This window comes from Dreissena polymorpha, chromosome 3 (genome assembly GCF_020536995.1).
Source record: "Dreissena polymorpha isolate Duluth1 chromosome 3, UMN_Dpol_1.0, whole genome shotgun sequence".
Lineage (NCBI taxonomy): Eukaryota > Metazoa > Mollusca > Bivalvia > Myida > Dreissenidae > Dreissena > Dreissena polymorpha.
The window spans coordinates 81,639,163-81,666,791 of NC_068357.1; the positions used below are offsets into that span (position 1 = coordinate 81,639,163).

General features: G+C 35.2%; 1 protein-coding gene across 3 annotated transcripts in view; it reads left to right on the plus strand.

Moving 5' to 3' along the window:
- Window positions 1–5,503: 5,503 nt before the first annotated feature.
- Window positions 5,504–27,629, plus strand: part of LOC127874958 (zinc finger CCCH domain-containing protein 14-like) — a 40,002-nt gene continuing 17,876 nt past the window's right edge. For all 3 annotated transcript variants that reach the window (XM_052419667.1, XM_052419668.1, XM_052419666.1), the window contains exons 1-11: window positions 5,504–5,656; window positions 9,004–9,046; window positions 12,328–12,442; window positions 13,748–13,788; window positions 14,800–15,111; window positions 15,549–15,733; window positions 16,406–16,563; window positions 17,183–17,283; window positions 22,281–22,420; window positions 25,336–25,483; window positions 27,478–27,567. In XM_052419667.1, coding sequence (XP_052275627.1) covers window positions 5,621–5,656; window positions 9,004–9,046; window positions 12,328–12,442; window positions 13,748–13,788; window positions 14,800–15,111; window positions 15,549–15,733; window positions 16,406–16,563; window positions 17,183–17,283; window positions 22,281–22,420; window positions 25,336–25,483; window positions 27,478–27,567 — 1,369 coding nt within the window. In that variant the 5' untranslated portion in view covers window positions 5,504–5,620. The remainder of the gene's footprint in view (window positions 5,657–9,003; window positions 9,047–12,327; window positions 12,443–13,747; window positions 13,789–14,799; window positions 15,112–15,548; window positions 15,734–16,405; window positions 16,564–17,182; window positions 17,284–22,280; window positions 22,421–25,335; window positions 25,484–27,477; window positions 27,568–27,629) is intronic.

Below are 27,629 nucleotides of genomic sequence, written 5' to 3' on the forward strand. Positions count from 1 at the left end.
CATCTATTATCCATGTATTTTTATGGCTGTCTATCATAGGCCCTAAGTACTATCCCCACCACATATAGAGCGTGAAGCGCGACACGTATTAGTGATTGTAACAATGAGTTGCGATAAAGGAAGCAGCCGCTTATCAAGGAGGAGCTGTGTCCCAGCAACCCGTTTCCCCTAGAGTCAAGCACTCCTCGGAGTTATTTTTAAGAACCACATATAGAGCGCGAAGCGCGACACGTATTACTATCCAGGTGGTATGGGCCCTTTAGCATTATCCGACCATTCCGTCAATAGTTATCTTCCTTAGAATTTGAGAAATTTTGAAATCGTTGTTCGAAGTCCAAAATTTTCATCCGATTGTTCCCAAACTTGCACAGTTTTTTTTTATCAATCAGGACCCAACCCAAACTCTATATGAGCAATATCGGACCATAAGTCCAGAATTATGTCTCTTTGAATTTAAAAATAAAAGTGAAAAACTGCTTGGTTAGGTGATTATGTCAACATTTGTCATCAGATTCTTTCCAAACTTACAGTGTCTTCATATCAATGAGCATTTTTACCTCATTTAAAATGAGAAACATCGGGAAAATAAGTCCAGAATTTTTTTCTATTAAATTTGACAAAATAAACAATTTCCACTTGTTTAAAAGATTTCACAACTTTCGTCTGAATCTTTCCAAACTTGTTAAGTGTTTTTATATCAGTATTACTCGAACCCTATTGAAAATGATGAATATCGGAGCAATAAATCTATTATGATCTTTTACTGAATTTCAAAGTATTGTGAAATGCAGCTTCTTAATGCAATTTACAGTGTTCATTCAATTTTTTTTTTCAAACTTTTACAGTGTTTTCATATCAATGAGTACTCAACCCCTATCGTAAATGAGCAACGTAAGAATAAGATCAGAATCATCTCCCCTTGAAGTTGAGAAAAATATGAAATTACGCTTACAAGATGAAGCAGATTTTTTGAAACCTACACAGTTCTGTTCCATTAATGAAAACTGCACACGGATGCCAGTAAAAAAGGAAACCAATGTAAATAAAATGAACTATGAAATATTTGGGGGTTACAACACAAAATCATAGATAATGGTTATTTGGGAGTTTTAACACATCATCATAAATAATGGTTATTTGGGGGTTATAACATAAAATTATAGATAATGGTTATACCAGTATCTTTTTCTATTTTTTTTTTAATAATCGGCCAATATATTAATATTTACAGTTGAAAAAAAATCGTTCCATGTAACTTCATTGAGTGCCTTTTACATTGAAATTCCCGACGCCCTTTGATGCTTTCCATCAATACTTATCTTGTTATGCCTAATTAAATAAGCCAAAAAACAATACATCGCAATGCGTTTTAACACATAATATGCAGCGCATGTGTTTTTTGTGCCCAAACATAGAAATCAAGCGAGCCGTTCCGCTTGGTACGCTGGCCGCGAAAAAACGCGTTTAACAATTGGAGTAGACAAATTTATGTGCAAACAATATATTGTCAAATTTCACAGTTATTTGCATTTGTTATCTAGAAAACACATTTTATAAGTTATCAATTATAAAATCATTCAGTGTACATGAAATATTTTTCTCCTCCAGTGAACGTCTGAACATCGAAACAAAATATTATACCAACTGAATCCTAGAGTTATTTATATTTTCAAAAATACAAAATAAGAATTAACCAGTTTTGGACATTAATGTGGAGTTGATGAAATAGACTTAAGTTTTTTACATCGATACATAAGTGAAAACAAACATGACGGTTAAGCGAGCATCGTTCTTTGATTATGCCGTTCATTACAGGGTAGTTCTTTGGTTCTGTCGGGTTTTCGATAGTTTAATTGTTCGTTAATATGTTGTCAAATCCGCCAATTAAATCAGAAACGAATTATTGTGTAACGTGGAAAACCAGTTAGGAGGTCCAATAAAACCTTGAGGGGGCTGGTCCAAAAACCCAAAACCTTACACAAACGAATTCATGCGTTGTTTTTATTGCTTGGGCGTTTGTTAAAATATAGTGTGACTATAATCCGTACGAATGTTTTGAGAAGAAAGCAATTGAAATATAATGGGTGCAATTTAAACATTTTTTAATTGTACTATTTCACGATAATAAAATACGAGCATATCTTGTGGATATATTTTGACTGCACTTCTTCCATTTCGGCACGTTCTGTCGTCCAGGTATGTCTCCGCAAATGCTTGACCGAACGAAACAAACAAAGCTTATTCGTCGTATGATCGTCGCTAGAAGGTTGGTACAGGAGCATAAGACGAGTGCACAATGAATTAAGCAAATACGCGAGGATCAATTATTTGAAAGAGAAACAATATGTTCTTGGTATATACAATCACGTTCGGTTAATCATATAAAATATTAGCAAAATTAAAACGGGTTTTAAAACTTTAATTGTGTGGTTAACGACGAACAAGTCATTTTATACATAGATGGTGACGTCACTTCGTTATTGTCACCTCTGTGCTAGGACGCATCACATTCCCCTGATTTGGGGATTTGTGCTTCCGCCAAAATAGTTCCGCGTAGGAATGAATATTTTTCTATAATGAGAAAAACGGTGTTAAATATGTGTTTAAAATGGAATGTTGTTTAAAGAAATGTTATTTAGTATGTTTAAATGCGATTTTGAATCTCTCTTAAGACTGATATCGATTTTCAGAAGCACGATTACTTGACTTACTTTCGCTTTTACTTTTCACTTGTAAAAGAAGTGTTACCCACAATTCCTTGCGCGTTAGTACACAGGTCAGTAAGACCGGTGTGTACACAATGCGAACAAGTAATGAAGAAGTTGTAAAACGATTACACTTCTCCACAAATGCATAAAGGCGACGAATCCAAATGTGTTTTTATAAATGTTCTTTTATTCTTGTATAGTGATTTCTTAGTCTGGCGTGTAAAATGATTTTTTTCTGACTCCACCAAAGTAGTATGATGATGTTTCGGGATTTGTAAATATGATTGTTTTTATAATATCCCCGTACATATTTTCAATGTTGTCATATTATAGTCAGTTAGTTTCAGAGTTCTTCAAAGATGTGCAGTGGGTATGAAAGGGACCTTTAAAATTCTTTAAATTGGTAAATGTAAACATCGGAACTAAAGAGTTACAGTAAAAAACAAAAATAAAATTAAAGAGGTCCAAAACAAACACCAGGGCTCAAACCACTCACCTTTGGAGCAAAAAACTAGCGCTTAATCCAATCGGATATTCGTTCTGACATGGAACAAGTTTTTTAATACTTTATACAAGCAATGCCAGTAATGTCACAATCTATAACGATAACCACAGAGCATTCCAAATTATTCAATCGTTTCGCGTTTGTAACGCTTTTTATTTCATTCTTTCCGGTGGTTTATAGGGAAATATCAGTGAATTAAAACTGATAATTTCACTGTTTCAAACAAAGAAAATTATCAGTGAAAATTATTGATGTTAAATGACGTCATTTTTTATAAAATGACGTCATTTTCCCAGCGAAATTCTTTTATTAAACTCTTTAACAATGTATATAAACTGTGGAAAAAAGCATAAAATAAAAATAAAATTTGTTGGGTTCGGTGGATTATCGATTTTAATTCGCTCGTGATCATATAAAATATATATTTTCTATGATCACTTGTGAATTAAAATCGATAATCCACCGAATCCAACAAATGTCCTCTATATAATGTTCAGGTTTGTTTTTCGCCAAAAGATCCAAATAATGGATATTTAGAGCATGGTAAATGTTTAGTATTACTGTTTCATTGCAAAACAAACAAAACCACAACGCAAAATTGCAAATCTGAATCTTTTTTTTTCAATTTTGTAAATTTATCAAAACGTGAAATTTCTCTTTTAAAATAACGCAGGAAAAATTTTGCTGAGCATTTCGGATTATGTTTTTATGTTTATCTAATTGTAAAGCATTATATCGATATTTTTTCTCATACTAAATGTTTAAGGAATGCATGAGTTGGGTTTTTTTTCTTTCATTTATAACGTATTATTTAGAAAAAAATACTAAGCAAAACACCTGTGGTGATGTTTGTATGCGTTTATAATATAGTAAGTATTTTAAAGCGACAATATGACAAACTGTAGTGGTTGTAATGTCAACAAAATGTGGGGTCAAAGGATGTGCATGTCTATCCAAACCACCGTCCGTCCTTTTACTGTCCCCTGAAATACTCCCAAATGTTCCGAACTTCACAGTATTTCAACTGTCAGAAAATAAGAAAATTGTCACAAATACAATATAATTAGGCATTATCGTTGCATATTTGTATACTTTTAGAACTGCTTGACACATATTTTACATTTGGTTTAGAAACACTGTTGTCTTTTTGCAGATGCTATAGTATTGAGACGAGTTATGGAAGTAATCAACAAAATAGCGGTGTTTCAAGTAAATAACGAAAACGATTTTAACTGTTCAATGTGTTGCATCAATCATCTATAAATATTTATAGATCTTTGACTGCATGGATTAATACCGAACATTTAAGTTATTTTGACAGACCAAAACGCACTTATGTGCAGTGCAATACTTAAGGCTGTTACCTGGAATATCAAGTGCACCAAACTGATTCACATATCAATATACTCACTACACCTGTAGAACATTCATGTTGACCATAGCTTCTTCATTTCTCAAGGCACACACTTCACAGTAGGAATGGCACAGTGCTGAGTATCTGACGACAGACTTAAACTATGTATGCATAAGACAATTTCCTTTCTAGTTTCACCATTAAAGGGATCTTTTCACGTTTTGATAAATTGACAAAATTGAAAAAAGTTGTTTCAGATTCGCAAATTTTCGTTTTAGTTATGATATTTGTGAGGAAACAGTAATACTGAACATTTAACATGGTCTAATATAGCCATTATATGCATCTTTTGACGATTTAAAAACCTGAAAATTATAAAGCGTTGCAACGCGAAACGATTGAATAATTTGGAGAGTTCTGTTGTTGTCGTTTTATTTTGTGAATCTACGAAGATTGCTTATATAAAGTATCAAATACGTCTTTCATACATACTTGGCAGGATGGCCGAGCGGTCTAATTGGTTTTACTCCAGAACTCCGGGGGTCACTGGTTCGAGCCCTGATGCGGTCTACTTTTTTTTCCTTTTTTAAATTTTATTCTAGAATTTTTAATGGAGCTTTTTAGATCTAATGTTAACATTTATAAATATAAAGCATTTAATGACAAACTTCAAAACATGCCAAAATCTGTGAAAAGGCCCCTTTAAGCACCAAAAAAACAATATTATACAATTTATAAAAACCAAAATTAAGTATTTTTTCAATGACACAATGATTTGAAATGACTATTTTGGCAACTTTCACGACTTTTCATTGATTTTTTTTTACATCAGAACATTTATTCAAAGCGTTGTCCATATCCCTATATATATATTTGCGACCATTAGTTAATCTTTTTGGTGATTCGGTTGTTTAACAAGCGTCTTTCTATCGCAGAGTTTGCAGGCGACTGTGTGACAACGATTAGCAAAGCGAGTTTCCAATAGTTCTTCATGAAATAAAACAATGATAAACATTAACGTCACCTTGCCATTCTGATATAACAAGTTGGACAATGGAAATCGGAACAGAAATAAGTCAGAAAATAAGGGTATGCTTTTCGTTTTTTACACCTGTAAAGGCGTAGTGTAAACGTTTTGTTTAAACTTATTACAGGTTACACACTACTCAAATATTTTGTTCTATAAAATATAAATCTAAATATCTCATATACGCTTTATTGATAATGAAAAATGTTTAATTAAGAGGGGTCAGGCCTTAGGATGCAGATTCTGTCAAAAATAGGCGACTATGCTATGAACTTTTACTTGCCTGCAAGACAAAAATCAACAGATGGGCCAATATCATGAAGATGGCTAAACATTTAAATTATTGCCCTAAGATGCAGGTATCCAGTCATTTATCTCCTCTCCACGGTACTGGTCATGTACGTAATTCCGGCCTGTACGTAAAAAAATCGGCCACCTGTGTAAAATCATTTTCATGATCTTAACGCACATATTTTGTTTTTATTTAGAAAAATCAACATGAAAACCATCCCTACTCTCAATATTTTGGAAATGTAAGAACCATATCACTGTAAACTTTTGTGTTAAAATGTCACAAATATAGCAGGAAATATTTGGCTTGTGGGGAAAGTGATGTCATCATTAGTTGCAACAATTATATTCATATAAGAAACAAATATATTTGACAAAATTATTTTTATTTTATCTAATAAACTTTAAATAAAGTTTTACCGATTAATTGTACAAAAAAATATATTCAAAACATATAAATCAGAACATAAATATAAATTTTTAATAAATGAATTACCTCCCTTGATAAGAATATTACTAGATTACATGTTTAAAATTATATGTAAGCGTTTACTAATAATCAACACTGAAGTAAACTTTTTAAACAAAATGTGTTCACTTTTTTAGCTTTGTTTGAAAAAATTGATTAAACCCATTAAAAACAAATATTTTTAATGAATTAGCAGTTTCCCATTGTTTATATTTATTAAAATAGGTAGGGGGAGTAACTGGTATAATAATTTCGCATTTATTTTAAATTTCAAGTCAACAATTTTAATAGTATAAACATTGATTAATACTCAGAAATTGAGGACATTTGTCTAAAGATATTGCTTTGTAATTTTATCTGCAGATCAAACTGAAAAGTGGCCGATTTTTTAGGTACATTTAACCTACGAAAATGGATAGTTTACATGTCATCATTTTCTGTTCATTAAGTAACATTCACCGATCTAATTCTATTTAAATTTTCATGCTAGGTGAGTTTTGAACCCAGGATTATATATGTGAAGTTTAGTTTCAAGCAGTTGCCTAACACTAAAGAGTTTTCTTAAATAGTCCCAAAAGTGGCCGGAATTACGTACATGACCAGTAGTGTAAATCATATCATCTTTTACTTCTAGCACTCTGGTCAACTAGAATACAGTCGGTCTGGTAGTTCCGGATCGCTAGCGTAAATAATGGTGTTAATATTTTTAAAAGAAAGCAATTGCTCTCAAAATACTTGGATTGTTGAGGCAAAATTTATCATCTTTCAGGCCATATTAATTTATTAATGCTTACCAATACATTTCTGATGCCAATTTGAACTTATTCACTTGCATAAAGTCGGCTAGTTCTGAATCGAGTGTCGTAATTTCGGATCACTCGGACTATTGGGAAGATGTAGGTCAGGGATCATCTCAAAACTTATTTTGACTGTCAACAATTATTTTGACTGTCAAAACAAATGATGCATGTATTAAATAAAACATCGGACAGGTTCGTTTGTTTCAGTTTAGTAACTGTCTGTCAATTTAAAAAACAACATAGGGTGTGTGTCTGTGTGTCAAGTACCTCTGGGATAAAAATGGTAAAGAAATTGAAGACAATACTAGATATCAAGTTAAATTTTTGGTAAATAACATATTATGGCAACATTTAACAATAATAGGATAACAATAATGTAAAAATATATAGTATCCGCTTCAGCCTCTTTGCCAATGACTGTGCAGAGCACCTGTGCTTTTTAGGACCCATTAGTCCAACTTGACAATTATCTGAAAAGCAAAATCCCAGCATAAATACACATTAAAAATATGATAGATATTTAACATTTTACCAATCTCCTTACAGCACTAGTAACATCTTACCATTATTTATTAACCCATATATTTTTCTATAGTACAGTTTTTAGCACTCCGCTGGTTTTTTATTATTCCGCTATTATAGCTTTAAATGTTATAACTTATTACTAAACACATAAACATACAAACAAACCAAGATGTATTCAACAAATGCTTACTGTATGTGTTAGCCTTGACCTTGTGCCTGACTTAGACCTAATGCCTCATAACTGGTTTACATAATAGATCTCAATCAGATGCAAGAACATGTAACGTTTGGAGAACCAGGTCCATAAAGTTTCATTTTATGAGCAATGTTAAAGTTTTAGGGCAGAGAGACAGACAGAATAAACAAAATTCAATCTTATTCTCTGTATTTCTCGCCATTGAAGTCACAAAATAGTATTATAATTAAATAATTCCAATGAAACATTATATCAAATTTACGAGAAACTAGGCTCTTTTCCTTTCATATATATATATATACAAAAACTTGTGTGGTAGCTAGAGCTTTAAAATATTACTAACACAGTATTTAAACAATAATAAACTGTTTTGAAATTTTCCCCAATCAGCTGATCCGCAACTGACATGTACACTGAGCTGCAATTTCCATGCTTTTATTTCCATAAATCATAAACATATACTAAAATCACTCACAGGAATTTAAAAATAATAATAAATAAACAAATTCATACCAAATGTACAAGCATTTACCTAGGAAATATGCTTCTAAATCGTCTTTTAATTGTTGACGCGTGTTATAGACAGACGGTGCGACGGTAAAATGACACGACTGTGATAGTTACCAAAGTGTGATTTTCAATGAAAACACCGTTGAAATAAGAAGCAAAACTGTGTTATTGCTTGAAATTGATCACATTTTCCAAAAATCACAGTTATATTGAGATGACAATATCTTTTAGACTAATATTTAAATTAAATCATAGAGTTGATTCGGAATTACCCGAGATCCGGAACTACCCGATCGACTGTATTGTCCCACTAGACCTACGGCTTGAATATTAAAGAATGTTAAAGAAAAGCAAAGTGTTTACTTTAACATTAATGAGTTGGTTATGTATTGAAATTAACAGATAAAGCATTAAGTCATTAAATAAATATTATCAATTTTAACTTTTTAAAAGGTTGTTGTCATAACAGTCATAATCCAGATTTATTCATGAAATAAATGTGAGAGCAAAAGCTACAGCACATTTCAAATAAGCAGATCTATTTCCTGTATGTTAAGAGAATCTGTGAAAATGTCATGTTTATTTCATTTGATATTTTATTAACAATTATTATTTCAGTCTGCAATCAAGGCCAAATTGATAGAGCTTGGAGCCTATGTTGGTATGTTGATTATATATTTTGCCAAATGTTTATAATAGTTTTTTTAGATACATGTATACATATATAAATATATTTATGCACATATAACAGGTGTGTAAAACTACACTTGTACGCTCGCATGGCGAGTGAACACTGCTTGGGGGCAAGTCTGTTCCATCTATTGCTAGTTCGACCAGGCTAGTTAATTGTAATTTAAAAAATCTTAAGTTGCCATATCCCAATAAAACAATCTTCATCACCTTATCTTGCTCCTTCAATAAAGTAAAAGTCATTGGAGAACCAGAAATATTACTGAAAAAATGCCAAAATAAAAAGGTAGTGTTTATTTCTAACTATCCAAACAATGTGAGGCTAAAATGGTCTAACCATTAGCAGATTGTGTTTTTTATGGCACAATTTTTGAAAATGCATAAGGACACAACTGCTTGTTTACTGATGCATATATGCACACATGCTCTTCCTGCCCATCATTTGTTATGAAATAATAAGCTTTCTTGTTCATGTATTTTATAGCTTGTACTGTACAACATTAAGTACTATTTACAGATAATAATAATTATACCCCCACAAACGAAGTTTAGGGGGGTATATAGGAGTGAACTTGTCGGTCGGTCTGTCTGTCGGTCCGTATTAAGTGTCTGCTCTCTAATTCAAGGAGTTTTCATCCGATCTTCACCAAACCTGGTCAGAAGTTGTATCTACATGATGTCTAGGCCAAGTTCGAACATGGGCCTTGCCGGGTCAAAAACTAGGTCACGGGGTCACTTAGTGCGTTTTTTAACATTCAGCATGGTGTCCTCTCTCTTATTCAAGTAGTTTTCAACCAATCTTCACCAAACTTGGTCAGAAGTTTTATCTGATGATCTGAAGGCCAAGTTCGATCATGGGCCATGCCAGATCAAAAACTAGGTCACAGGGTCACTTAGTACGTTTTACACATTGAGCATGGTGTCCGCTCTCTATTTCAAGTAGTTTAAATCAGATCTTCACCACACTTGGTCAGAAGTTGTAACTAGATGATGCGTAGGTCAAGTTCGAACATGGGCCATGCCGGGTCAAAAACTAGGTCACGGGGTCATTTAGTGTGTTTTAAACCTCATCATGTTGTCCGCTCTCTAATCCAACTAGTTTTTATCCAATCTTCACCAAAATTGGTCAGAAGATGTATCTTGATAATGTCTAGGGCAATTTTGAATATGGGTCATGCCGGGTCAAAAACAAGGTCACGGGGTCACTTAGTGCGTTTTATACATCACAATGTTGTCCGCTCTCTAATTCAAGTAGTTTTCATCCAATCTTCACCAAACTTGGTCAGAAGTTGTATCTAGATGATGTCTAGGTCAAGTTTGAATATGGGTCATGCCGGGTCAAAAACTAGGTCATGGGGTATCTTAGTGCGTTTTAAACCTCAACATGTTGTCCGCTCTCTAATTCAAGAAGTTTTCATCCAATCCTCACCAAACTTGGGCACAAGTTTTATCTAAATGATCTCTAGGACAAGTTTGAACATGGGCCATTCCAGCCTAAAACTAGGTCACGGGGTCACTTAGTGTGTTTTTTAACATTCAGCATGGTGTCCGCTCTCTAATTCAAGAAGTTTACATCCGATCTTCACCAAACTTGGTCAGAAGATTTATGGAGATGATCTTAAGGCCAAGTTAGAACATGGGTCTTTCTGGGTCAAAAACTAGGTCAAGGGGTCACTTAGTGTGTTTTAAAAATTGAGAATGGTGTCCGCTGTTTTTTGTGAAGACCACATGCAAAATATTATGTGTCAATGCGGCATGTGGGGGTATTCGTCACGTCTGTGATAAAGCTCTAGTTTATAATTAGTATCAGATGAAAAGAATTATGAATGGATGCACTATTAAACAAGCAACTAAACTAATGATTTTGATTTCCACACAACAACATGTTTTTGCAAGGATGAGTACAAATTTGTTAAAACCACATTATTGTTGGCATTTGCTAGTTCTTCAGAATACGAAGCATTTTTCGGAATCTAACCCTTTCCCGCTAAGAAGCAATATTCAATTATTTTTTTTATGCAACCAGCATATAACCAGAACAGCATGATCCTGCCAGTAACTTGGACTCTATTCAGGTTTCATGCTGTTTGCTTCTCATCAGAATCTTGGGGTTGGAAATGAAGGGTTTTAAACTTTTTTAACTTGAATGATGAATCTACCGGTAGTAAGAAAGCTCTTAAATTTAATTCAATTTTCTGAAGGACTAAAAATGTGTCATAGTGCGTATCTGAGTGGTATAGGATTAACACCACTGTGTAATTTACTTTTTATTAACCAGGTTTTCCGAAGGAAAAAACTGGTTATTAGATTGGCGAATGCGGGCGGGCGGGCTGGCGGGCAGGCGGAACAAGCTTGTCCGGGCCATAACTTTGTCGTTCATTGTGAGATTTTAAAATCATTTGGCACATTTGTTAACCATCATTAGACGGTGTGTCGCGCGAAAAAATTACGTCAATATCTCCACGGTAAAGGTCACACTTTGAGTTCAAAGGTAAAACATAGCCATAAATGAGCTTGTCTGGGCTATAACTATGTCATTCATTATGAGATTTTAAAATCATTTGGCACATTTGTTCACCATCATGGGACGGTGTGTCGCACGAAAGAATCACGTCAATATCTCCAATGTCAAGGTCGCCACGACTAAAAATAGATTTATTTTAAAACAAACTTACAAAGGGGGTTAATTTTGTTTGTTCATTTCAAAAGTTCAGTTTGAGTTGTCTCCCTTTATCAGATTTTTTTTCACAATAAAAACCTGGTTTTGTGACAATTTTGTCCCTTGTATAATACATTGTCAAAACAAGTCATCACTAAGAATAGATGGCAAAATCTTATACAAACAATGAATTGCTTGGTTTTCATGTAAAGAGCTTTTTTACTGTAAATATATTTGTGCAAAAGGAATATTTAAGCAATGTACCTACAACATGTTCTAAATCTTTCATCGTGAATACATTTCAAGTCTTGTATTGCTTGTCAGAGAGCCTAATGTTTATTATTCATTTTGTATTTACCCTAATACCACTTAGATACATTTTTTTAAACATTTGTAGCCCTTTAGAAAGTTAAATTTTATTAGTGACCTTTCTTACTAGATTCAAGTTTTAAAGGCTTTATTTCCAACAGTAAGATACTGATGAGCAGCAAACAGCATAAAACCTGAACAGACTGCGAATTACTTGCACATAGCCATTTTCACTTGGCTTCTTACGGGGGAAAGGGTTAAAGTTCACTGATTTCTCACAACAGATGATGAGCTTCCAGACTACATCATGGTCATGGTTGCCAACAAGAAGACTCAGAGACAGATGACAGATGATCTCAGCCTCTTCCTGAGCTCCAATACAGAAAAATTCACATCATGGTACTGTCCTTTACTGTGTGTTACAGTTTATATTTAAATTGTTGTTGTTTATCGTACATTGATACACTGCTATTCTTGCAGCTAACTTGCAATTCATTAAAAGCCCATTACCTCTAAAATTCAATGAATATTTCGAAAATAAAGTTAACACATATAATGTCAGTGTTCCTTATAGCAATAGAAACAAGATGTGTTTGTGAAACACAATGTCCCCCTATATGACGTTTGACCTTGAAGGATGACCTTGACCGTGTGAAGGATGACCTTGACCTTTCACCACTGAAAATGTGCAGCTCCATGAGATACACATGCATGCCAAATATCAAGTTGATATCTTCAATATTGCAAAAGTATTCATAAAATAAGTGATTTGGGCCACATATATTTGACCTCTGACCTTGAAGGATGACCTTGACCTTTCACCACTCAAAATGTGCAGCTCCATGAGATGCACATGCATGCCAAATATCAAGTTGCTATCTTCAATATTGCAAAAGTATTTATAAAATAAGCGATTTGGGCCACATATATATGACCTCTGACCTTGAAGGATGACCTTGACCTTTCACCACTCAAAATGTGCAGCTCCATGAGATGCACATGCATGCCAAATATCAAGTTGCTATCTTTAATATTGCAAAAGTATTAATAAAATAAGCGATTTTGGCCACATATATTTGACCTCTGACCTTGAAGGATGACCTTTACCTTTCACCACTCAAAATGTGCAGCTCCATGAGATACACATGCATGCCAAATATCAAGTTGCTATCTTCAATATTGCAAAAGTATTCATAAAATGAGCGATTTTGGCCACATATATTTGACCTCTGACCTTGAATGATGACCTTGACCTTGAACTTTCACCACTCAAAATGTGCAGCTTCATGAGATACACATGCATGCCAAATATGAAGTTGCTATCTTCAATATAGCAAAAGTTAATGCAAAATGTTAAAGTTGGCGCAAACAGACCAACAGACAGACCAACAGACAGGGCAAAAACAATATGTCACCCACTACTATAGTAAGAGAAAAAGAGAAATCATTTAAATATTATTGGAACAAATGTACACATGCATGTATACAAACATGTATACACATGTATTTGATGGTTTGAAACAGAAATTTTAGACATATTTGCAATGGATAATAAAAATGTAAAACAAATTGTTTGCTATTAATGTAACTATTTAAGATGATATTCAAATGTTTACCTGTGTAAGTGGTCTATTCCAATAAAATAATAAGTGTTGAACTTCATTCGATGTTCTTCAAGCATAAAATGTTGTGTGTTTTTTTTAGGTTACATGGGTTATTAAAGAAACTACAGTCTATAAATACAGGTGAGAGCTTAGTATCTTTAAATTCTCCCATTTCATGATTTCATTACTTAAACGTATGAGCATGCTTTATTGCTATGACTTTTTTCTTGAATTTAAATATGCAGATGTGTTGTTGCTGATAAATTGATCTGAAAATTCAGAAAATTGTATTAACATATATATATTCATAAAATCTGTAAATGGCTTAAGTGTAAACTTACAGACAAACATAGTTATTAACTTGAATGAACTTAAATTGTAGTCTTTATCATGTTGTTTTGGAATTTAAATTTCATGATGTACTGTGAAATAATTATTATTCATCAGGCATTAATTTTCGTCTATTTCGTCAGTGGACAAGTGATGAATGTTAGATCCTAACAAATGATTATGTCCAATGTATAAACAAAATTAAGACTGAATTACCATAGGCATGAGACATTAAATCCAATGTAATCCACGCATACATACTTAGTCTAGCTCGTAGTCAAGATAAATCGAGTTTTGACACAAAGGGGTGCACATTGCACGGTGTACTTAACTGACACATAGCATTGCTTTAAAACGCGGATGCAGTTAAGCTGTATTGAATGCGTTGACTTCGTTTATGTAGAATAGTAATGATTAGCGCTAGTTGTTAACAACTTTATTACCCATTGTGTGTATTGTGTTTTTCAAGGGTGTTGGCTCATTGGCAATTGGCTTCGTTGTTTCAAACACTCATTAACGGTGATTTGGTCCTGCTAATCGGCTAATCATAACAATGACCTTGTCAATAGCATACAATGATACGGGTCCATTACTATCACCTGATAACATAAGACTATTTAATTGACTTATGACAAACAGGACTCCCAAGTGTTCTCCCCTGATGAAACAAATTTTTACACAGTATTTAGGTTTTCACCAGATATACATATTTCTGAGATGTTGGCGTCAACATTTCACAATTGACTTCTCCCTGATAATCATTTATTTAAGCCTTTACCATTAGTTTTGTAAAATGAACTCATCATTTATTTTGTTTGAAAGGTGAACCATCCAGCAGCAAACACAAAGTAAAAGAAAAAGAAAAACACAAGTTAGAGAAAAAGAAGCCAAAGCCTTTGCCCTCTGAGAAACCCACAGAGAAACCCAAGACCATCAAACCAGCAGAAGCCGTGGACTCCCAGAGACCCAGGAAATCCTCAACGGGAGAAGTTGGGAGGCAACGCAAAAGTTCCATGGGCGAGACTGAAAGAGTCAAGAAAGGGGACAAAGAGAAGCGGGCAAGCCTTGATGAGAAACTAGTCAGGCCTGCAGAGCCTGAGACAACTGATGAAATCAAATTAAGTGAAGACACAGGTAGGTTTTTGGCTGCATGTTTAACTTTCCTGATGTTTTGTAACAGACAGACTTGCACAAATTTGAATACTGATGATGGAAAATTATGTGAGTTCAAACCAACCGATGCAACCTGTTAAGACTGTCAAACAAATCTTACAACAAATAGCATTTCTTACTTTGAGATGCTGGCAGAATTTGCACAGTTAGCAAACACCATGTTTGACAAAATGTCTACACTTGTTAGACAAAATAGCTGGCAGACCGTTATTGAGTTTACAGAGTGTTGATTAATGAATGATTATGAAAATATTAAAACAGTTTTTTATAATGTCTTAATCTGGAGTTTTATAAGAAATATAGTTAAAATATTGTAATTGGTCACAATCAAATGAATACTGCCTCGTAAAGTCAACGTCTTCCTATCATGATTTGAACACTAATGTAATGGCTTATAGATGAATTCCGCGAGGAAGCGAAGGAAATTGCCAAGAAGGAGCTAGTGAAGTCAAACAGCTCTGTTGGTAAACCTCCCCCTGCTAAAGTTGCCAAGTCTGACCGGACCTCTGATGTGAAGAAGCCGAGGTCGTCTCTCGAAGAACCATCTAGGAGCAAACAGCAGAGTGCACCTGAAAGATCAAAGGTATATAGACACAGGTTTCAGCTTATTGTCATATTATAAAAGAAATTGTGATAAATACTTACTGGTAATGAAATGAAAGATTTCATGTCTTTTGTTGTGTAATGTCTAGATATGATATGTTTTTGTGTAATTAACATTGTATCAGAATTAAACTAGAAATGGCGCGGCCATGGCCGACGCGTATCCCCAAGCCGCAGCTTTTGACCCAGGGGTCAGATCAAAATTTCAAATAGAGCACTGTCGCACATATGCTCATAGCTACCATGTGGTTAAGTTTCAAGGTTCTAGTGCAAATAGTGTAGGAGGAGATAGTGGCCAGGACGGACAGACAGACGGCGGAAATAACCACATAATACCCCGGCTCCTATTCGGAGTGTGGGGATGAATACAGATTTTTTGCCGTAAAGCTTTCTTATCATGTAAGTTGTTTTCCAGGGATGGAATAATTCTTTGCCTGTTACCAAATTTTGCAATCAAGCCAATTTGTTTTTGGAGAGATACCATTTTTGTAGGCACTGAGTCCGAGAGAATCTGTGTAATTATGAAGAACCTTGGAACACTGGCTGGATAAAGGCATTAACATTTGTTAAAGTAGTTTTAATATTTAGAAGAAACATAAATATGATAAGGATTCAGTTCTGGCCATTCACATTTGCAATATATTCCTTCCAGGAGCGGACGCATAGCTCTGACTCTAGAAGGAAGCCCAGCTCCTATGTGGGGACAGTAAAGAGGAAATATGAGCTTGAGGAAGAGGAGGAGGAGGAGTATGACCCCTTGAACCCTGCAGTGGGGTCAGTGGCCAGCGTGGTCAAGGGGCCATCCAGGAAGTAAGACTGGGATATGTGTGGCGCTCGAGAAAAATGGGCTTAATGCATGTGTGTCAAGTGTCATCCGTAGTTAGCATGTGCAGTATGCTACATCGGATTTTCGTTTAGAAAAAAAATATCCATATAAGTGTCGTCCCTGATAAGCCTGTGCAGACTGCTCGGCTTATCTAGGATGATGCTTTATGCACATGCATCAAGTCCAGTTTTCCTAAAGTGAGGCACATATTTAATTAAAGGTCTACAGGAATCTGTGGAATGATGGCCCTTATTTGCATATTCAGCCTGTTTTGGTGTCTTCGTCCATCAGTGTTTATTGGATCATCTCTAAATTGTATGTAAATGTTTGAGAACATAATCTTTTAGCCAAGGTTGATAATCAATGCCTTACAAACTTAATCTTCAGATATACCCTTTTTCAGTTTCAGCTTTCTGTGTTGAACAGTTTTCATCCATATTTCAAGAAAAAATATGTTTTATAGCTCTGAGCAAAGTTTTTTATTGACAGCTCTTATTCATAAGTTTTGTTTAAATGGTATATATGTGTGTTGCCTATTGTTTCTGATTGTTGTTTCGTTCACAAGCTCTTTATTAATGCATGACCCATTCCTCTATGTTTCAGGTCTAGCGTTCCAAAGGCAATGCAAGCCAATAAATCTTTGCTTATGAAGGCTGTAAATGAGGCAGAAAAATCCATCTCCTCTTCCAAGAAAGTAGACGAAGGTACGGTAGAAATATAGCTTAGAAAAATTAATCAGACACTGACCAATATGTGTGAACAGATATTGTTTGTACCTTATCAACAATTATGTAAGTCAATCTGTAAGGAATTTTTTTCATCACCCGACCACTCAATCTTTTTTTCTATAATTTATATGAAATACAGGAACTAATTCAAGTGTACAATTCACATATTATCATATCAATTTTTCAAAGGAACTTCTCTATAGACAAGCTTCAGCAAAACAAATTTAATTTTGTTTTTATTTTAACAATATTGCACTAATCAAAATACTTCCTGATGCATAGTATCATGTTTAACCTATTAATAATCACATCAGTACTTAACAAAAAAGACATTTTGAAAGTATTACAAACCTTTGTTGCAGTGTAAATCCTTGGGCAAAGTAGATGTTGTTATAAGACATCCTAAACGTGTAGTAGGTCTTTTTTTTGTTTGTTATTTATTCTTCTTTTGAGTTGCATGTAATAACACAAGGTTGAGATTTTAGAACTACCTTGAGAAATTAAATGCTCCTACCCAGCCTTTAAGGATTTGTCGAAACTCTTTACTTTTAAATAGATCCAGCAAACTAATGAGGTATTGATAGAGAGGAATCAGTAAAAGTTTTTTATCACGCTCCATTTAATTAATGATAATACATGTACTATTTCCTGAATGTATTTCTTCTTAAATGCATTTGGTAGCTATGGTCCAGTTCCAGTCTTTATAATAGCCAGGTTGCTTGTTTAAAACCCACTCACCCAACTGGATTTGAGAAAAAAAAATCTTGAACTTTGGCCTTTATGAACCTAGGTGTAGATATTGGTACCTGTGATGGAAAGAAGGCAATATTGCTACTGTGCCTAGTGTACCTAATCCTAGTGTTAAGTGACCCAGTTAATTTTAAGTTGGGTTGTTTGATGTACTTATTTACAGCGTTTTCAACAAAATTTTAAATCTTGGTTATTAGATTAAGGTACATGGGGCATTTAGTGTAAAACAGGTGATTAATTACTTAAGTACTAATTGACCAATCTTAATGAAACTATAGATATTGCATGGGCACCTGTTTTGGGATTGTATTTTAACCCATTTATGCCTAGCGTCTAGAAAAAAGGCCTTGGCAAACACCGTAGACCCAGATGAGATGCCGCATGATGCAGTGTCTTATCAGGGTCTGCGCTGTTTGCTTGAAGGAATTTCTGTAAGAAATATTCTAAATATAGAAATAAATATGCTGGACATCCCTAATTTTGGAAATAAATCGATCCAATTTAGAAGGATGGGAGTGTCCATTAGGCATAAATGGGTTAAGCATGACAGGTCAAGGTCAAGGTCACTTTGGTTCAAAAAGGAAAAACAGGTTCCTCTTAATAACTTGAGTTTGGATGGAGGGAAAAATATATCGCCATGAAATGTTGTGTTAACCCTTTCAGTGCGGGAACCGAATTTTGAAGGCCTTTACAAACAGTTTGGATCCAGATGAGACGCCACAGAACGTGGCGTCTCATCAGGATCCAAACTGTTTGCTATTCTTATAGTATTCTTTGAACAAAATCTAAGAAAATGCTAATTTTAGAAATTCAGCAGACGACATTTTAGCAGAAGACAAATTTCCCAGCATGCAAAGAGTTAAGGTAGCTTAAGTCTGGCCAGTCTGGTAAAGGTTAAGGTTATTAGTCCCCTTAGTGTTTTTCCCAGGAGGGCAAAGGGGCATGGCGCATTACTTTCAAAAAGGGCATTTTAGCGCGCAGTTTAGGCCAAAAAGGTCAAAAACGTTCCGTGAATACCTTAATGAGGGAGAAACATGTAATCGCATCAGAGGCAGTAGTGGAAAAACATAAAATATAAACAAGCACATTTAATGGTACATAGTAATTGATGTATTTAACTTACTTTGATTTATATTAATATATTTACCTTGCAATGTACATTTAAGTTCCGTGCTGTTCAATTAACTGCACAGCATGACAAACATAATAAAGCAATATATGCATATTAATCTGATTATACACAGATCCACTAACATATAAATGAAACCATGTTTGTCTTATCCCATTTCTAACGATAATCTAGTCAGATGTTTAATATTGCGAGTAAACTGATCGCTAACAATATGCAAGCACTCGTTTCCGTGAAATACACCCACTGAGTAGATTACAAATAAATATGTTGTTGCCATCTAAAACATTTTTATGCATCGTTGATTATCACAGACATTTCATTAATTCCTTCTGAATGTATAATCTCCATCGTTAATTTGATAATTTACGATGTTATTTGCTATTTTTGCCAAGTCACAATTTAATTCTGTATGTCCGCCATGTTGTCGAAATGTCAAATGATGTAAGCGACAGGTGGGCATAGCAACCTAAAATCGTCTAATACGTCCGCCTTATATGCGATTCGCATTTTGTTTTATTAGTATATGTCTCAGTAATTATTGCAATAATTAATTATCTTAAAGACAATATCAATAAATAATTAATTTGTTTGTGTTTTTAAATGTAATTATGGTTAAAAATATATGTTTTGATTTAAGTGAATTATGTATGAAATGCACAATTGCCACGAGGATAACATCGAGCTTTTTTTCAAAAGTCTCTGAAGTAACAGTCCAAGATTTTATCATGTAGCAGTACACATTACCTACTGATTAGTGGTATTACATATCAATTGATACTGACATGGGGTTATTCACGCATGACTAATTCACAAATGCGCTGCCTCGGGGCCATACTCTGATACTAGTCGGCTTAGAAATTTGGTCAAGGGGCAATTAAGATGTTATCAATAAGGGCAGAAAACAGCGGGTGCTCATGAAAGGGCAGGGCCGCGGCCTTTGGAAAGGGCAGCGTGGCGCTAAATGGCTTTAAAAGGGGCAGCTTGGCGCTACGAAAATGGGGCATGGCGATCCCCCACGCTAAAACGGCCTGGAAAAAACACTACCTCCACCGGTGAACTTATGGTTTGCGCTCCGTGTGTCTGTCAGTCTGTCACACTTTTGGATCCTTCGATAACTTTGAAAGTTCTTCATATTTTTTCATGAAACTTGAAACATGGACAGATGGCAATATGGAGATTATGCACGTCATTTCATTTTGTTCCTAAATTAAGCATTCTGGGTGCTAAATGGTAACAAATAAGACTAGAAATATTGCTTAAAATAGTGGATCCTGCGATAACTTTAAAAGTTCTTCATATTTTTTCATGAAACTTAAAACATTGATAGATTGCAATATGGAGATTATGCATAAACTTGTAGGGGACTTATATTGCTTGGCATTAGTCTTGTTGTTACGAAGAGTAGTAAAACAGGTGGCTTGCAGTCAATATCTGTAGCATTTATGAAACTTATGATATAGCAAGCTTGGATAGTAAATGGGCCATGTTAGGGGAAATGTTCTTTTCTGTTTCTTCAAATACAAAATTGGTTTCAGGTGAATACCAATACCTTTAGTTTGTATGGCGGTATTGCAGTAATTGCTTGTGTGTAGTGTTCTTATAAGCGAACCTAGCATTAAAATTGTGTAGTTTGCTTATATGCAGACTTAGCATGTGAATTAATTTTGGGCCAGTTGGGTTAAGATAAAAGTTGCTGCAACTTTTTTTTTATTAGCTCACCTGAGAACAACATGCTCATGGTGAGCTTTTGTGATCGCCTTTTGTCCGTTGTGCGTTGTCCATTGTGCGACAGTCAACATTTGCCTTGTTCACTCTCTAGAGGCCACATTTATTGTCCAATCTTCATGAAATTTGGTCAGAAGATTTGTCTTAATGATATCTTGGATGAGTTCGAAATGGTTACGTTTGCTTGAAAAACATGGCTGCCAAGAGGCGGGGCATTTTTCCTTATATGGTTATATATGGCTATAGTAAAATCTTTTAACACTCTAGAGGCCACATTTATTGTCCAATCTTAATGAAACTTGGTCAGAAGATTCATCCCAACAATATCTTGGACGAGTTAGAAAATGATGCCGGTTGGTTGAAAAACATGGCCGCCAGGGGGCAGGGCATTTTTCCTTATATGGCTATAGTAAAACCTTTATTAACACTCTAGAGGCCACATTTATTGTCCAATCTTGATGAAATTTGGTCAGAAGGTTTGTCTTAATGATATCTTGGATGAGTTCAAAATGGTTACGTTTGCTGGAATAACATGGCCGCCAAGGGGCGGGGCATTTTTCCTTATATGGCTATATAAGGCTATAGTAAAATCTTGTTAACACTCTAGAGGCCACATTTATTGTCCGATCATGAAACTCGGTCAGAAGATTCATCCCAATAATATCTTGGACGAGTTTAAAAATGATGCCGGTTGGTTGAAAAACATGGCCACCACAGGGGTGGGGCTATTTTCCTTATATGGCTATAGTAAAATCTTGTTAACACTCTAGAGGTCACATTTATTTTCCAATCATCATGAAACTTGGTCAGAAGATTTGTCCCAATGATATCTTGGATGAGTGTGAAAATGGTTTTGGTTGCTTTAAAAACATGGCCACCAGGGGCGGGGCATTTTTCCTTATATGGCTATAGTTAAACCTTGTTAACACTCTAGAGGCCACATTTATTTTCCGATCTTCGTGAAACTTGGTCAGAAGATTTGTCCCAATAATATCTTGTTATCTCAGGTGAGCGACTTTGGGCCTTTCAGGCCCTCTTGTATATAATAGTGTGCATGAAGAAGGGATATTGTGTTAAATTTGTTTATAGGTCGTTTAGATGTATGCTTGCACTATGATTCCATTTGGAACCTGTTGAATCAAGACCAAGGTCACTGTTTCAGCTCAGTAGCTTTAGATTTTATAGGGATGTTGTTCTGAAGTTTTGTCTTTTGGTAGCTTGCATGCAGAATGAACTTGAGAGTGCAAAATTATTTACATTGATTTAAAAAAAAAATGACCTTAAAAACACTGGATTTGTGCCATTGCCTTGTTTCTAATATGTCAATATCAGACTTTAAACCTGACCTTACAAAATATGCATGTAGGAGTACGGTCTGATGAGAGGCCAGTTGAGGTGAAGCACAGATTGAAGACGGCGGCAGGTCAGCAGTTGATGTCCCGCTCCAAACGCCATGAGATGAACGCCAAGTCCTCTATGCACTCCGCAGAGTCGGATGAAGAACCAGTCAGTATTGAATTTACATGCAAAGACATTTAAACCTTTAACACTCAGATACGCTCTTTGACCCGTTTGTAGTCCTTTAGGAAATCAAATTTAATTTATGACCTTACTTACTAGTTTCAAATCTTAAAGTCTTCATTTCCATCCCTAAGGTACTGATGAACAGCAAACAGCATGAAACTTGAACAGTTCTGTTTTTACTATTCTGTTATGGTTTTATTCTGGTTGCATATAGCCATTTTTACTTTGCTTCTGAGCTGGAAAAGGTTAATGTAAAACACAGGGATTGAAATAGGCTCCAGCAAGCAAGCCCTGCACTGGTAAAACTTGACATGACTTGCTTGGATCATCTGATTCTCATATTGGTGTGCTTGTTGCGGCTTACTTGCTCAACTGAAAAGCGATTGTTGCAAGAGGGATGAAACTTTGCACATATACAAACCAACATGTTAGCTTGGGCACCGTCATATTTTGGTTCGCAGGTATTTTTACACAACTAGAGTTATGGTCCATTTTTATATAAAAAAAAAACTTTTTTCACTTGCGTTGCGTGCGTACCTAAAAATAATTCTGCAAGAAGGCTGAAACTTAACAAATATATTATCAAGCACGTGAACTTAGGCATCCCCATGTGGTTAGGATATTTTGGACAGATCCAGAGTTGAGGCCCATTCTGAAACAAAAAATATTTATTTTTGCTTGTTTGACCTGTAACTAAAACGAATTGCTGCTTTATGGCTGAATTACTACAAATATAGCAATCAGCATGTTAAGTTACGCATCTTCATTTTTAGCTCATCTATTTTTTGAAAAAAAATGATGAGCTATTGTCATCACCTTGGCATCGGGGTCAGTGTCGGCGTCCGGTTAAGTTTTGTGTTTAGGTCCACTTTTCTCATAAAGTATCAAAGCTATTGCATTCAAACTTGGTACACTTACGTACTATAATGAGGGGACTGGGCAGGCAAAGTTAGATAACTCTGGCTTGTATTTTGACAGAATAATGTGCCCTTTTTATACTTAGAAAATTGAAAATTTGGTTAAGTTTTGTGATTAGGTCCACTTTTCTCATAAAGCATCAAAGCTATTGCATTCAAACTTGGTACACTTACGTAACTATCATGAGGGGACTGGGCAGGCAAAGTTAGATAACTCTGGCATGCATTTTGACAGAATTATGTGCCCTTTTTACACTTAGAAAATTGAAAATTTGGTTAAGTTTTGTGTTTAGGTCAATTTTATTCCTAAAGTATCAAAGCTATTGCTTTCATACTTGCAACACTTACTATCTAAAGGGGACTGTGCAAGCAAAGTTATGTAACTCTGACATGCATTTTGACAGAATTATGGCCCCTTTATACTAAGAAAATTGAATATTTCGTTAAGTTTTGTGTTTTTGGCCGCTTTACTCCTAAATTATGATAGCTATTGCTTTCAGACTTGGAACACTCACAAACTATCATAAGGGTACTAGACAAGTTGCATAACTCTGGTTGTCATTTTGACGGAATTATGGCCCTTTTTTTACTTAGTAACTTTGAATATGTGGTTAAATTTTGTGTTTACATCCTCTTTACTTCTAAAGTATCAAGGCTATTGCTTTCAAACTTCAAATACTTTCATACTATCATGAGGGTACTGTACCTGGCAAGTTGAATTTTACCTTGACCTTTGAATGACCTTGACTCAAGGTCAAATAATTAAATTTTGCAAATATTGCCATGACTTCGTTATTTATGATCAGATTTGATTGATACTTTGACAAAACAACTCTTACATGACAAACTACAATAGACTCCTTCAAACCATCCCCCATGCCCTCCCCCCCGAATTCCCCTCCCCCCCCCCCCCCCCCCGATTTCCCCCCCCCCCCCCCCCCCAAAAAAAAAAAAGAACTATTTTTTTTTTTTTTTTTTTTTAAAGATCATCTTATAAATGACCACACCCTAACACTATACCAGACCCCACCCCCCCACCCCCAATTTTCTTTCTGGAAACATGGTTAAAAAACAAAAATATTTATTTTTATTATTTTATTTTTGAAAGACCGTCCAACTATCCCACCCAAGAATCCCCCCCCCCCCCCCCCCTCTGCCCAAAAAATCATTTTTATTTTGTTGTTGCATTTTTATTATTTTTATTTCTTATTTTTGGAAGATAATGTAATAAATGACCACACCCCCACACTATACACCCCTCTCCACCCCACCAATCCATCTTTTTTGATTTAAGTATTGAGATAGTTCCCTTGACATTTAAAAAGAAAATAGATGAGTGGTCTGCACCCGCAAGGCCGTGCTCTTGTTGTTTTAGAGGTGTGGCCCCTTTTTTTTAGAAAAAACTACACAAATTTTTATCTCATCTTCTGAGTCACTATAAAAGAATTGGTTAATGCGGGATGAATTTTACAAACATATGAAATAGCGTGTGTGCAGCTCCATGTTTTGGTTCAGTTTTTTCTGATATCAGTGAAGTTTTCAGACAAAAGCCAAATGTGGGGGCATGCATGTCTAGGGACATATTTCTGGTCGGTACTCTTCAATATAATTCATATAGAACAAACAGTTCCTTCCATGCCTCACATTGTCATTTGTCAAATTGTGCTATAAATGCAGTAATTCTTTATAAACTTCTTGCTACAACAAATGCCCAAAAGAAACATGTTTTGTGCAAATTAAAAAACTCTGATCCCAAACATACTTTTGTCAACAATAACAAAAGTTTTACTACTTTGCACAAAAGTTACTTTGCCCTGTATTTATACCATGTTTATGTTCAGTAATTTCCTCTTTAAAAAAGAGTTGTTGTTTTTTATCAGACATTTACCATGTTCAATCATTAAATTAATAATTTTATTAAAACATTAAACATTAAAACAACAACACATTTGGCAGTTACACTGGCTTTACATTTTTTAGCCAAAGAAAACTCGGCGGTCCAGTGATGGGTTTGAGAATCTGAAGTACACTGTTCGCAATGAGGGCGCTGCAGGTGAGAAACCTGCTGCCAAGGTGTCCCCCAAGTCACGCACCTCTGCCATTGCCCCAGCCAGAGTTGCTACCTCAGGTACAAACTTGCATATGTCATGTCTTGTAACCTTTACCTCATAGATACGTATTTTGACGCATTTTTAGTCCCCTAGAAAGTTAATTCAATTAAATACCTTTCAAGTTTTAAAGGCTTCATTTTAAACCCTTAGGTACTGATGAGCAGCAAACATCATAAAGCCTGAACAAACTGCGAGTTACTTGCAGGCTGTTCTGGTTTTATGCTGGTTGCTAAAGCCATTTTCACTTTGCTTCATATGGGGGAAAGGGTTAAGATTTCAAGCATACCGAGCACAAAGTGATCATTGGGAGCTTTTACAGAGGGGGTAATCATGTGATAGTTTAGATGGTAACGTCCATGCCCAGACAGGTATTTTTCATCTGTTTATGCCTTTTATGACTTGTATTAATTTGTTTAATGCCGCTCACGTTCTAGCCATATCAGCATGAAAGTTTCTAGCATTTATTTCGTATAAATATTTGCTATATATCTCAAATTGACTTGCTGCAAAATTTCTAAGCGGGATGATCTAATTACAGCTCCACAAAAAAAAAAATTCGGGGAAGTAAAGTTGTAATATAGACTGTATTTTAATACGAAGTAAACATTAATCACCTTTTAACTGATATGGCTGAAAAGTGAGAGATATGTACAAATTATACAAAAGGTAATAAAGGGTATAAGACGGGAAAAAATTACTTTCTCTGCATGGACGTCGCCATCTTGACTATCACATGATTACCCCTCTGTTTTAAGATATCATGTTGTCTGTGAGTCTGTGCATCTGGTAAACTTTTTATGCCCCCCTTCGAAGAAGAGGGGATATATTGTTTTGCTCCTGTCGGTCCTTCTGTATGTCCGTCCACCAGAAGGTTTCCGGATGCTAACTCAAGAACGCTTAGGCCTAGGATCATGAAACTTCATAGGTACATTGATCATGACTGGCAGATGACCCCAATTGATTTTTAGGTCAAGGTCACGGTGACCCAAAATAGTAAAATGGTTTCTGGATGATAACTCAAGAACCCTTATGCCTAGGATCATGAAACTTCATAGGTACATTGATCATGACTCGCAGATGACCCCTATTGATTTTCAGGTCACTAGGTCAAAGGTCAAGGTCACGGTGAACCAAAATAGTAAAATGGTTTCCGGATGATAACTCAAGAAAGCTTATGCCTAGGATCATGAAACTTCATAGGTACATTGATCATGACTCGCAGATGACCCCTATTGATTTTCAGGTCACTAGGTCAAAGGTCAAGGTCACAGTGACCCGAAATAGTAAAATGGTTTACGGATGATAACTTAAGAACGCTTATGCCTAGCATCATGATACTTCATATGTACATTGATCATGACTCGCAGATGACCCCTAATGATATTCAGGTCACTAGGTCAAAGGTCAAGGTCACAATGACTCAACTTAGCAAAAAGGTTTCCGGATGATAACTCAAGAACGCTTACGCCTAGTTTCTAATAACTTGTCCATCTGAACTGCTGGGCAGATTTGAACGAAATTTCACAGGAATGATCATTGGATGCCTTTCTTTTAATGTTTTTTTTCTTCTGTCAGTTGCATATATAGGTCACCAAAAAAAATTTTCTCTACAAACTTAAGGTCCATGGGCTTTATATTTGATGTCCTCTATTGGTCCTCTACAAATATGTTCCAATCATGCCAATGGGTCCAATGAATCAATACAAGCAAGGCGTCCATGCATATATTGCATGCAACATCTTGTTTATTTATAATTCCAGATTGGGTTAGAATGCTGTTTTAGTGCCCTGTACATGAAGACTATCATATATACATAGCAGGCATTTACACCTTTTATAGGCATGGAAACACAAATCTTGGTCTGTTAGTGTGAAAACAATTAACAAATAGTAGACATGCATATGCAGTCTGTTAATTTCATATGAACATACCTTATATACAGCTGAACTCTTTTGAACTGGCCTTATAGACTGGTTACAGGTTGCTATGATGTTCATAATTTTGTTTTCAGCATTACGAGAGTTAAACAAGATCAGCTCTTCCCAGGCCAGACAGCATGTGATTGCAGCAGACAGTGAAGAAAGCCTGCAGAGTGTGGAAGGTAAGCTTGCAACTAGAACAACAACACGGTAGTACATAGCCCAATAATATTATTGACATGCA